Here is a 14,078-nt window from a genome sequence, read left to right on the forward strand (position 1 = left end):
CTGGTGATTTAAGATTAACTAGGCAGATAGACTAAGTCCAGATTGTTTGGGTCATTTAGATTTAGGCTTTATTCCCTGTGTAATAGATCTTTTCATTCATGGCTCAGAAATTAATTCCTCACATATTCCCAATTTTTCACCTCATTTATTCTACTCGGGTATTTCTCTTGTCTTTTTTAAAAGCAGTTTTTTAATATATATTTTTTAGTTGTTGATGGACCTTCATTTTATTTATTTATATGCAGTGCTGGAGAATCGAACCTAGTGCCTCACACATGCTAGGCAAGAGCTCTACCACTGAGCCACAACCCCAGCACCACCCCCATCATCTTATCTTCTTAATAAATACTTAATAGTTATTAAAAAGTTTATGAACAAATACCTGGGCCTAGTACCCCAGCATTAACTTCAAAGACATAACTTAAGGGCAGAAAAAAATTTCCTACTCATCAGGGGAAAAAAAAAATCTCTGCAGGCAGAAACCATGTCTAATTTTGCTTGTTGTTTCTCCAGCTTATTGAGCAGGGCCTGGCATATAGTAGGTTTTTATTAAATAAAATCTGTCATCATATTGTTGTGTAAATTTTTAAAATTGTATCTAATTTTTTATTAGGAATCCTGTAAAGTTCAAAGCAGCATTATAGAGTCTGTACATTTAGAGAAACAAAACTAGAAAGCAGCTTTTTAATACATTTCTTCCCAATTAGAGGTAGACCTTTTACTATCATAAGATGAAACTGAAGGCCTCCCTCAGAGAGGTTTCCCCTAAATGCTATTTGTTCCCTGTGTCATATCTCTTTCCTTCCTTTCTTCCTTATTGTTATCATATTATTCTAAGAAGCTCTTTTACTTCCCCTATCTTCCTTGCTAAGGAAAGCTGGTTTAGTGCCAGAAAGCCTTATGTTGGTGGCATATTGATCCTGTTGCTTGAATTTGTAGTGTGGCTTAAGGATGGTGAAGAACATTTCTGGCAAAGTTCTGTAGAAACTAGAAACTTTAAGTTTTAAACTTACCAAATCAAGATAGGACACATTGGTAATTGTGAGGGAAAAAAAGTATTGGTCATGACAGAATATTCTCACTTGTTCTATCATATCCTTAGTATAATTGGCAGTAAGAGAATTAAGAAGGTGCAAATTAGGCAAATAAATCATAGGAAATAGTTGTGACTTCTGAATTATTGAAATTGGAATTCTATTTTGTTTTTTAACACATTTTCTAAGCCTATTTATATTTGAATTTCTTTTAAATATTCTCTTAGTAATATTTAGTAGCTTGAATAATCTTACATAATCAGTAGCTTAATCTGAGTTCTTTAGAGAAACATAATCTCCAAATTGGGACACACAAACATACACACACACATGCACACCTTTATATATGGATAAAGTTACTATAAGGAATTAGTATATGTAGTTATGGAGGTTGAGAAGTCCCAAGATCTGCATTTGATAAGCTGTTGACCCAGGAGAGCTGGTGGTGTAGTTCTAGTGTGAATATGAAGAACCAGGAGAGCCATGCGAGAATATAAGTTTCAGTCTGAGTCTGGGGACAAGGAAGAGTGATGTCTTGGTTCGGACAAGGAAGAGTGATGTCTTGGTTCGAAGACAGGCGGAAAAAAGTAAATTCTGCCCTTTTTATTCTGTTCAGATCTTCATGGATTGACTGAGGCCCACCAACATTGGGAAGAACAATCTAACTGCTCCTTCTTCTGACTCACATAGTTATTCATCTAGGAATATCCTCTTAGACATACCCTCAATATGTTAAACCAAATATCTGGGCATTCTGTGCTTAATCAAATTCACACATGAACTTAACCATTACAAGTCCACCTCTTTCAACTTGGCACCCATACATGTCTCATTAAATCATTTACTCTCCAAATAAGGAAAATAGCAAGGTCATAATTCCACCTAACAAAATGATTCTGCATTCAACAGATATTGCACCTAACTCTTTCTCCAAAAGGAGGTAAAGTTCTCTAGTGATGTTTTCTATTCTTGATATCTTTTAACTTTAATATTATCATGTAAAAATAACAATATTTTCTGGGCATGGTAGTACCCACCCATAATCCCAGTAGCTCAGGGTGATCCAAACTTTCAATCCTGAAGAGTCTGGGCAATTAGCCCTTACTGGATTGGGTTGTAGTTTCCAATTGACTTTAATCACAGGGCATAATAATAATCAGAGACAATCTAAAGGATATTTGGACGTATTTCAACCATAATCTTTCTTATTTCCATTGTGGAGTAATAATCCAATTTCCTCTTGGTAGTCAGGATCAATCATGCCAGCAGCACAGTAATTCCCATCTTTGCTTGTTGATTTGGAAATGTGAGGAGCCCGAAGTAGTTATATAGCAGTCTTAACTTTTAATTCAGTGGAATCATCGTTATCTCTCCTAGTGAAAGCATTCTTCCATTTGGAACTAAGATGTCTAGGCCAGCAGAAAACAAGATCACGGGAACAGGAAGCAAAAAATTTTGCTAGTTGGCTACTAGGTGTAATACAAATGGTGCCAGACTCATTTCTACTCATTTCTCATTTGTTAGTGTTTAATCCAGTATAGTTCAATGAGTAATTTATTGATCACTTATGACAACAGTCTGATTAGGTTATTATAAAAGCATCATAAATTTGTTTCTTCTCACATGTGCATTGAGTCATTGGCATTTTAATCATTTACTCTGGTTATTGGGTAGTGCAAACACAGAACAGACTAAAGTGTTTTTCAAAAGTGTGCAATATGCTTCAGACTTTAGATGTAAACAGATCACTTTTGTCTGCACCTCTGTACCCCATTATTCCCCACCCTAAGAAAAGTAAATATTACTTGAATATATTGGATCCACATTTACATTATTTCATATTTTACTAAAGTCATTCCAGTTTTCCAAGCTTTCTCATGTTGTCATATCTTACTTTAGTGGCCCCACTCCCAAAAGTTTCTGAGTAGATCTGAATAGAACCTTAGAATTTGCATTCTCACAGGTGGTGCTGATGTTGCTGGTCTCGGAACCACATTTTGAGAACCACTGCCTTACATGTTTCCAAAGTCTTGGTAAGGATTGTCTTTGAAATCTACCACTGAAACTTGAACAATTCTACATGTGGAAGTGTCTTTACCAACTGACACTTACTTGTTAGTCTGTCTTTTTCTTTATGAGATCGTATGATGTGAGGACCCAGCTCTGTTGGCTTTATTACATGTCCCTAAGATTAGGATAATCTTATTATATTTGTTTCATGTATTATGTCAGTTGTCACCACAAAGACCTTGATAGAAAAGGGAAGCTCGTGTTCTGTATGCTTGGAGGACCTGCCCAAACTCCATATTTACTGTTCATTAGGGAGAGAATTGCCTCTCAAAGGGTCACTTCCTGTGCATAAACACCCACCCTCAACTTAGGATGCATCTGAACCATTCTTTTAAATAGAATTAAGGCCATGAACCAAACACTATTGGTACCTGTTACGTTATTAAGCTTGCACATTCAAGAAATGTAAAAAATATGCATCAGTGTGATTGGTCCCTGGAGCAAGTGAAACTGTTTTGTGTCTTGTCATCCTTTCATTTCTGTTCATTTCAATCATGTTGCTCAAAATTTCCATAAATTCCCTCCACTGTCTGTTTCTGATATGCCACTGGGGCTATTTTCCTCTGATTTTATGTTTATCCATAGTTCTGCAGCAAAGGCTCCTTTCTTCCCCTCACTTTTTTTCCCTCTCTTTCTTTCTTCAGTGACTGCAGAAAAGATCCTATTTAAATGGCACCATCAAAACGTCAAAGAACATATGAGCTGTTAATAATATTGTGCCCTACTTTATACATATGTTTATTAGACTTTTAAATACGCTTTACTGAGTCAGTCCTTATATTAAGTTTGTTATAGCTTAGTATATTATGTATATGAATGTTGGAAATAAATTTCTTAATTATAATTTCTTTATAATTTAAAAATGTTTTTATTTTCTTAAGGAAGAGGAGACAGATAATGAAGAAAACTTTATTGATCTCAATGTTTTAAAGGCCCAGACCTATCGCTTGGTAAGTTTCATTCGATGCACATAGGACCAACAAGCAATCAGTATGTGAATTCTGCTGGAAATTTAAATGAGTAAGAAACATTTTCAGAGACTGTTTTGTGTGTCCTTTGAAAAGTAGCTCTGGAAGTGTTTTCCTTCATATAAAATGTTAAAATTTTAGCAAATATAAAAATCCAGAGGGGTGAGAGAGGGAGCCTTCCATCTATACCATGGAAAATCAACACAGTGCTTCTCAAGCAAACTGAAAGTAATTAATTTGTCCGAGGGCAAGTTGTATCATGGAAAGATATAAATTGTTCTATTTCAAATTATTTTATGTTAAAAATAGACAAGAATTGAATAATCTTGATTATAGTAAAATGTTTAAATTGTGATTTTGAAATAAAATAGATTGTATTTAGACTGATATTTACACTGAGTAGTCAGACATTGCTTTAAGACAGATTGCTTTTGCTCCTTTTTAAAATCATGAAATAAATCCAGTCTATAAAAGAGTCTGAGCTCTTACAAATGTACATGTGGGATTTTTGCATTTTTCTATGTGTATGTTATATTTCAATAAAGTATAAACCTATGCACACTCAATGAACATATGTACTATATATTCTTATTTGTCCTTTAATTTTTCTTGTTTAAATTTTTAAAACAAGTTTGGATCTAATTTTGGTTTCATATCATGAAAACTTCCTTGATCACACTACCTCAAGATGAACTGTTTATTTATTGCTTACTTAGTATTGTTAATTTCATTAGATATTAATGATGGGAGTATGTGCATGTGTATGTATTAGTGGCCCACCATGAGATGTAATAGAACATTGTGCTAACTCACTGAGTATGTGTCTTGAGATAATACTTACTAGGAGGATTCCAATCTTGGGCAAGTTTCCAAGCTTCTTGTGCCACATCTTCTTCATCCATAAAATGAAATAAAAATATTACCCATTTCTAAGGTTTTTAAAGATTGAGAGAGTTATTCTATTTAAAGAAGTATAATAATATCTATCACATAGAAAGTGTATATGTGGCAAAAACCAATATCACATCTTTGCTCCATGTTTCCTCTCGCAAATCAGATTTGTAAACTCCTTCCTAACACTGATAACCACCTTTTTATCATAAAGTAAAACAAAAGGTACTGAAAAATACTTCTTAAAGAATGAAGGTTTTCTTTTCTGATTAATTGAAAAGTAGAATACTGTTAACATTTAAATACAAATAAACTCCAGTCTTTGCAATACCTTACTTTTACAGATCATTTTGTAGTTTTAAAATTACTTTGAACACTAAACTTAACTGATCTTGCAAGGTATTAGATAGGTGTTATCTCCTTACAAGTATAAACACTAAAATTTATGACCTTGGGACAAGTTTAATGTATTAAAAAACTAATAAATTATAGTACCTGGATTTAAACGGTCCACACTCTAAGAGTTTGACAGGGCAGGTATGGTGATTCCTTTCTCGAGCAAGTACATTATAGTGTTGGTGTTCATGTATATATGTGTTGAAGATGATGGTAACATGTTCCTAAAGTATGAGGAGAAAAAAGTAGAAATGTGCTGACTGTTATTCTTGGGGAAAAAAACTGTCATTTGTATTAACTTGTTTATTGATGATAGAATAGATGCCTCTGAAGGCCTGGAATTCCCTATGGGCAGAGTAGTTTGGGTATTGGAAAGGACCAAAGTAATTTAATTTGCCTCTATCTCTACTCCAAGTCCCTGTTGGTTCTGATTTCAATTTGTCATCTCACTTAAGCTGTTTGGGAATGGGTTTTCCTTCTATATGTGCCTTTATAGTAAGTATTCGATCCTTTGGACAAACATTACATAATACATATTCTTAAGAGTTAAAACTATGTATGGTTACATTTTCACAAGAAGAAGTCCAAAAACCAGGTGTTTGTGGATGGTCAACCATTGAAGTACTAATGAGACAGAAAACCCTTTCATATTTTAAAAAATCTGTCAGACTTATAATATTTCCCACTAAAGCCATCTGCCTGAGACAGCTATGTCTGACTCCATCTTATGATGGCTCAGGCTGCTCTTTCCCCAAGACAGATTGTTATATAGGTTAGTAACATAAATTTTAAGATTTTGTATTTCATGCATCAGGTAGACTCACAATGCAGAAGAAATATCATTTTAGTAAAATCCAACATGAAGAATTCTTCACTAGTTCAAGAATGATACTATCAAGGAAACTAATCTATTAAATGTGTAAGTGATAGTGCAAACCAAGCAGTGTGTGGATTGCAGCAGTTCTTCCATTCGTGCCTTTAAAATAATAGATGACTCTACAGTCATTCACTATCCTCTCACCTGCTTTACTTAACAGACCTTGGCATTGCATTGCAATATATCAATTCCTGATCTGTTTATTGTGTCTCAATTGCTAGAATGCAAATTCCTCTAAAGCAGAAGCTTTTTCACTGCTTTTTCCACCTGTGTGTGGTGTGTAGCAGTTACTCAGTGGCCAATAACATTGAATTAATGCATGCTTGTATGCTATTTTATATTGTAATTTTATAGGCAAGGAATCATTTAATCTTCATAGAGTAAAGAAAATTTCAACAATAATTATTTCCTCTTCTATGAACCTTGTAGGATATGCAGAGAGAAATGTAAATATACTTCTTCCTTTTGATATATAAAGTCTAGCCCCTGAAAAGTGTGCCCACAAGTAGGAGTTGGGAGTAGGCAAGATGTGGTAAACTGAAACAAGAGAAAATGCAAATGAAAAAGACACATTGCAGGTTGTGTTCTCTGGAAGCAGACACAGTTTAATAAACACTTGACAGGGTGCCAAATGTTTATTAGAAATATAATCTGTGAAAGGAATAGGACAGAAAGTAGGAGTGGGCAGAGGAAGAAGTCTAGCTATTGATGCAGATCTGACAAAGACTTAGCCAATCTGGCCAGGAACTACAGAGCAGATTTTGCCTGTTTGACTTAGTCCCTGGGGGCAGGCTACCTGGGGAAGCACCTACTCCCAGTTTAGATGGCCCTGAAGGTGAGATAGAGCCACATTCCCCACAGTTGTGCAGCAAGTTCTTCCTCCAAAGAGGACTTGGTGACCTATATTATTTAATACCACAACATAAAGCCTGTAGCTAATAATTTGAAGAACTTGTAAAGAGATACTGTCTGCCCATTGATTGAACTTTTAATGGATTGCCTAACATTATGACACAGAAGTAGTGTTTTATGAGCTCTGAGAAAAGAAAAGTTTCCTCCTATTAATGATGAAACCTTATAGTGATGAAATTGGTTTGTTTTGGAGGTAGGTACTTTCCAGAATATTCATCTACTTTGAGATTTCAAATATATATTTAACATTTAATATTTATATATTTAATATTAATTCATTCATGTATTTAAAGCCATTGTTGTTGTATAATATTCCCCTATAATTTTCTTACCCTGATTATAATTTTGCCAAACATAATACTTTTCAGGAAACAACTGCAAGGAATGAGAATTTGTGTCATTTTCCAAAATAATATCTGTAGGTTAATTGAATTTTGAGATAATCTTTTATAGGATAACCTGATGAATGATTATTGGGCTTCAAGGCTAGCCCACAAAGTTCCACATTCTCTAAATCCCTCTAATTCCTGGTATTGAAATCTGAAATTTAGCCCAAGTCACTCAGAGTGACTAGAGCGAAGAACCAGTTGATGAATTAAAGTTTTAACAATTGGACAGGACCAGTGATGATTATAAGGATAGTAAAATGTTCAGAGCTGTGAGAGGTGGGAGCAGGGAAGGGAGGTTCTGGTGGCAGAATGTTAGCAGAGTATGTTGGTCATTTCTAAGTCAAGTATGTCAGCTGGGGAAACTGCACATTCCTGGTGGCTGTGCTGCATTGTGAGTGGTCTTGGTAGCCCCGCCGTCCATTGTGAAACTCAACAGAATCATAGCAACAGTGTTCTGGCAGTATAACGCAGAGGTGTCATTCTCCTCCCCCTGGAAGAAGAGATGAGAGGGGGCTGTGCATTCCCTGAATTCTATTTTTAAATGCCCATCACTTCATTTCAAAACATTTTTTTCAAACATGCCGTAGATACTATTCTTTCTTGAGATGCTAAATTTGAGGTTTTAGAAACCAAATCCTGAGTTATACAGCACAAAACCATGTATCTCAAAAGGTTTAAACACAATTGGTTTTTAATTATTTAGCAAAAACTCATTGTACCAAGAATGAGAGACTTTTTAGCTTAAAAAGCAAAAGCTGAAAGGAAATAAAAGTATGGTCTTAGAATAAAAACATCAATTCAGTTTTAGAGTATCATCTATGCAAGCCTGCAATTTTGTAATAAAAGAAGGGAAGAAGATTGATCTGCTGGGGTTAATATTTTAAATTATTAAAATTTTCTACATTTTAAATATGACTTCCTCTGGACAAAATGTCCTTTCTCAATTATATGGGGGGATGCTGTTTTACAACATAGCTTGCCCCATTAATTACCACGGATTCTGATTGAGAAAAATATTTTTCCTTCTTCTTTCCTAAAACATTTGAGTCATAGGCCTCCTATCTGTGTTGTGAGATAAGTCTATAGTTGGTTTTTCACAGGAGAAATGATTCTGTCAAGATTTCATAATCTGTCACATGGATTATCATTTTGAGTGGTAGAACACATTATGACTAAGTAAATGCTTTTATTTCTCTGGTAACTAACCTGCACCATCCCTTGGTTTTACCTCTGGAGGTGTGTAGGAAATGTGAGTTACAGAAGAAAACTCTGCTTCTCACTGCTCAGAAGAGGCTCAAACAACAGATCTTGCTGGATGTAAAAGACAGGGTTCTGCTTGATCTTTAGTGCAGCTTTTGAACCCATACTTGAATTTCAAGAGAGATTCATTGTGGGTTTAGCAAGGAGTAGGAAGCAAAGATTTCTCAAAATCCCTTCCAGATACAAATTCAGGCCTTCAAGGTAGATGCTATGGTCAAAATAATCTTAGATAAAATCCTGATTATGGCACTAGCCACATGACCATAGCAAGTTAATTAATCTCTCTGTGACTGTTTTTTTTTTTTATCCATAACATGATACAGTTCTTTCCAGGCTTGCTTTGTGATTAGTATCACCTAACTTGTGGGTAGCACCTGGCATGATGCTGGCATAGAGTTTGCACCTGGTACATTTCTTATTTTGGATATTTTTTCACCTTTCCTAGAGACTGAATTAGTTACCAACATTCTTATGTGCAGTAGCAGAATAGAAAAAGCCTTAATCTTCAATACAAATAAGCCCTTAGATTGCCATGAGTATTTTTGACTAAGAAGCTTACATAGGATACAAGTTATCAAGAGAACTTGGATTTCAATGTAAGTTATGAAGCCCTGGTGATGTCATGATTTTATTTTCATAATCTGTCACATGGATTATCACTGAAGGCCCACTAGACCAAATTTTCTGTCATAAAAATTCTCTCCTACAGAAATGACTAAGGGAATCTGAGGAAAAATAACAAAGTTTTTTTTTTTCAGGTATCACTTAAGAACTGTCATTCTATAAATGGATAGGTTACATTTCCTGAATCAACATTAGTAGCAGATATTCATTACATAATTCTGTGTATTAGATGGTACCCAGAATATGTACATGTTTTTAGATTTCTATTATTTAAATCTACTCACCCCTATACCTCATCACCACCCATGACCCAGCCCTGGCAGTGTTAGTGCTTTGAATATCTGACTGAGTGATTTTCATCTAGGACATCTAGGTGGTCAAAAGACCTGTGGATGCTGCCTTTGAAATATCTCTCATATTTATCCCTTCATCTATCTATCACGGCAAGGTTCTCATCATCGCCTTTCTGGACTATATAACAGCAATGTCCTAAAATGGTCTTTTGTCCTCATCCTCCCCATCCCCACCCTTTACCAAGGTATTTTTACCCTACTGCTGTATCTAACTTATCAAAATGTGGCTTTTATCAGGTCATTCTGAATTTGATAATTTTTAAAGCTTTTCTCTGGTTTTACACAAATTACAAAACAATAAAATTTTGGTCAGGCTTTCAAGGCCCTTAGTGAATGCACATATCTACTTACAGAATATACATGTCCACACACACCCACAAAGAGAGAGAATATAGTCTTTCTTTAGATCCTTCAGCATCCTACTAATGTTACTTGGGAGAAGAAGAGATTACCTATGGGAACAAGATTCTGAGTTGGCTGTTAACATTGCATGTTTGATCTTTGAACTTTGATGCTGTGCCCTACTATTTGAGCCCAAGGTTACTTTATGAGATGGTTTAGACTATTATCTTCAATTCTTCCTTTGACAGCTTTAGAATCAGTTTCATCTCACCAGTTTCTTCTTTTACCTAAGACCAAATTTTATTCCATTAACTGACCTCAAAGTCTTCCTAATAGGCCATAAACTCTTTGCAGGCAGGGATTAAATCCTTTTATCTTTCCAAACCAAGCATAGTACCTGGATTCTTAACTTGAATGTTGTAGGAGGTAAACAAATGGCTTATTGGTTCAATTAATTAATTGTAAATGAGACTACTAGATACCTTGTGTCTTATTGAGCTTTTAATTGTCTCTTCAGCCGCAGAATCTGGAAAATGCAGTTTCCCAAGAGCTGTGCTTGATCTTAGTTAATGTTGTCTCAGAAAGGGACTTTGTCAGGATGATATAAAATTTTGATTAAATGAAAACAGCAGTTTGTTTTTCTTACTAATAGCCCCATATAAAATACCATTTGTTAAACTGAGAAACAAATGAAAAGATTTTCTCAAAGTAGTATAACCAAGGCACAATGGAGCTTTAAAATGATTTATACTTCATATGTCGAACTTGCTTAGTTGATTCATCCAGTTAATAGGCATTAAGAAATTTTGAGTAAGGGGCTGTAGATGTAGCTCAGAGATTAGGACACTTGTCTAGTATATGCATAGGCCCTAGGTTCAATCCCCAGTACTGCCAAGAAAAAAAAAAAGAAAAGAAACTCTGAGGAAAGAGACTGTGAAATTTGAATAAATTAATGGTGTTCTACACCAAACTAAATGTTATCTTTTTGCCTTTCATTTAGCAACCAGGACATTTCCCTCCGTATATTAAATATTGCTCACAACTGAGTGAAACCTTTTGAGCTTAAATCATTTTAGGACATTGGGAGTAGGTATCAGTAAAACATTGCTAAAGAGAACCAAATAATAAGGGTAAATGAAACTTACTAAATAGCCCAGCACTGGGATATCCTAATGCAGTATTTAATCGTCATGTGCTCTACTAACTCAAATTCTAAGTCTTATTCCAACAGGGTCACTATAAACACATTTGCCTTCATGAAAATTATAGAAACATGCCCTTTCTCGAGTAAAATATTTTTAGTATATTATTCACAACTGGAACAGTCCTACTTCTAGGCCTGAATAAAACAGGACTGTGGATATGTGTCCCTTCTGGCCTTGTTGGTGATTCTGGACTTTAACCTCTTGTAAGAAGGGGAATAAGGAGGAATGGAAATGAGGGGATGGGGTTGGACAGCTCTAGCTCTGGGATTTCATCAAAGACATCTAGTTTCAATTCACATAAATGGTAGCTGTATAAATCAAACTTATTTTTAAATCAGTGAACAGAGTGAGTGTCTACATTCTTTTAAGAATCCTGTGATACTTCTGCTCAGAGAAAATGCCTTCTTGCTTCATTCATCCTGGCCCTGCAGCACTGGGATTTGGGGGCCCATAATCCTGGCAGGATCAAACCTTTGTACATACATGGCCCAAATGTCAGGGCTCACATATTCACACTTTACTGGCAGTGCACACATCCTCACTACCACCATCCCAACTAGCATACCCTATTTGGTATAGAAACTGGACTAGTCAGATTTGGGTCTCCTGTAGCCCAGGACAGGTACCCAGATGTGCAAGTGAGTATGTATTCCTGGCTTTTTCAACCATATGCATGTGCCAATGTGTATGTACATGACAGAGAACCTTTCCCATTGTTTTATATTTCAACAGGAAAACCCAATCTCTCTCTCCCTTTCTGCCATCACAATACTCTTACAGAACTAAACATTCTACTTTGTGAATGCTGCAACCCCCACTACTGTCCCCCAAACTGGGGTGCTTTTGTGCTACCCTGGATTCAATTTATATAGATATATACAGCATTCTATTAAGTACTCAAAAATAATTCAATGTTTCTGTATTTAAATGAGCACTTTAATGTCTAAATAGAATCTTTTGAGCTTTTTCACTGAGATTTTCCATACTTTCCTAAGATTAATGCCTACTTTTTTATTTCTTCAGGATTTTCTAAATGTAATGTAACTAAATTAATCCAGACCACAAATTATAAAGTATAAAAGCATATCATATTAGTTATCCGTTCTCAAATAGTAAGGTTAAAAACTACAGTCCCTTGAATTTCTGAACAAAATTTAAGGCTGTGGGTCTATTCAGGGCTTGCTGATATGAACTGGGAGGTAGGAGAGTCTGTCTTATGTCAGCAGTGCCCCAGAGACCTAGAAGTGAGTTTAGAGTCACTAAAAACCTCAGGCTTCCACAAAAAAAAAAAAAAAAAAAAAAAAAAAAAAAAAAAAAAAAAAAAAAAAAATCCCCCAATAAAGTAATCTACTTAGTTTTAGATTGAATTGAAAGACTAATCTAATCTAGCTCATTTAACAATTGTCTTTTAATGACATGAATTCACATTGAGAATGTGATTTCACTATAATGCTTGCATAGTCTTTTATGTTGACATAATCTTATTCATTCATTTATTTATGTATTTATTTTTGGATACGGGGCACTTGGCCACTGAGCCACATCCCCAGCCCTATTTTGTATTTTATTTAGAGACAGGGTCTCACTGAATTGCTTAGCACCTCAACATTGCTGAGACTGGCTCTGAACTCGCCATCCTCCTGTCTCAGCCTCCTGAGCCACTGGGATTACAGGCGTGCGCCACGGTGCCCGGCAACATAGTCTTATTTTTGAATTTTGTATTAGGGAACATTTCAAACATAACACAAGAATCCTATGTACCATTGCCTGGTTTCAACAATTATTAATATTTTGTCAATTATGTTTTCTTTGCTCCATAGAATTTTAAATTTCAGATATCATGTCAGTTCATCTATAAACTCAGCATTTATTTCTAGCATATAAGGATTCTCTTAACATGATATTGTACCTATAAAACAATAATTTTTTAATATCATCCAATACTCTTCTGTATTCAGATTTCCATACTTGCCTCAAAAATATCTTTTTTACAGATTATTCATTTAAATTACAATTCATGTAAGGTTCATGCATTGTATTTGGCTGTTTATGTCACTTGGATCTCTATATAAATATTTATATATTTTTCTGTAGATTTGCTTATAATTATAAAGGGAATTTAAAGGGAAAAATTGCTACCAAAATTATTGCCTTAGGCTTTATCTTTAAATCATTAATTTGTATATTCTCTGCATTTTTAAGTCCATACATATTTAGTGCTGAAATGTGAAAAGCTGGGGAGAATGTTTTCCTTTTGTGTTTCAAAAACAGTCATGAATTGATTTTATTACTCAGGTGCAGAAATCAAATGTAGATATTTGGTCCCTATCCTGTTTGAGTTCAAATATGTCTATATTAAATCACATTTTAAATCTACATCATGCTTTGACTTAACCAAAATATTACTTTAATTGTTAGTATAAAATTTATAAATAATAAGCTCTTTGCTTTTGACATTTTGATTTTTTTGTTTTTTTTTTCAGCTTTTGGATTTCTGTTTATACATAGTAAAATTAAACTAAATAATATTTTCTTACCAAACATGAGTATTTGTATTTTTCTACTGTTGCCAGTTGACATACATAAATGGCTTGTCCATTTGATAATATTCTCATTGAGTTCATTCTGATATCTCAAAGACACTGTCCTTTATAAAACAGATATATCATGTATTTGCTCTTCTTAGTGCTTATTTTGCTATTCTACCAGGTTATTGCATTATTTTCTTTCAACTTGGGTAGGAACACAGAAAGGAAT

The 14,078-nt window shown here is 34.7% G+C and overlaps 1 protein-coding gene across 1 annotated transcript in view; it reads left to right on the forward strand.

The window, feature by feature from the left end:
* The window catches only part of Ift57 (intraflagellar transport 57), a 54,543-nt gene that overhangs the window by 8,417 nt on the left and 32,048 nt on the right, over positions 1–14,078 (forward strand). The window contains exon 5 of the mRNA XM_046464048.2: positions 3,986–4,054. Within this exon, the coding sequence (XP_046320004.1) occupies positions 3,986–4,054 (69 nt within the window). The remainder of the gene's footprint in view (positions 1–3,985; positions 4,055–14,078) is intronic.

This window comes from Marmota monax, unplaced genomic scaffold (genome assembly GCF_021218885.2).
Source record: "Marmota monax isolate L192 unplaced genomic scaffold, Marmota_monax_Labrador192_F-V1.1 WCK01_AAM20220418_F8-fsc00156, whole genome shotgun sequence".
In the NCBI taxonomy this organism is placed as follows: Eukaryota; Metazoa; Chordata; class Mammalia; order Rodentia; family Sciuridae; genus Marmota; species Marmota monax.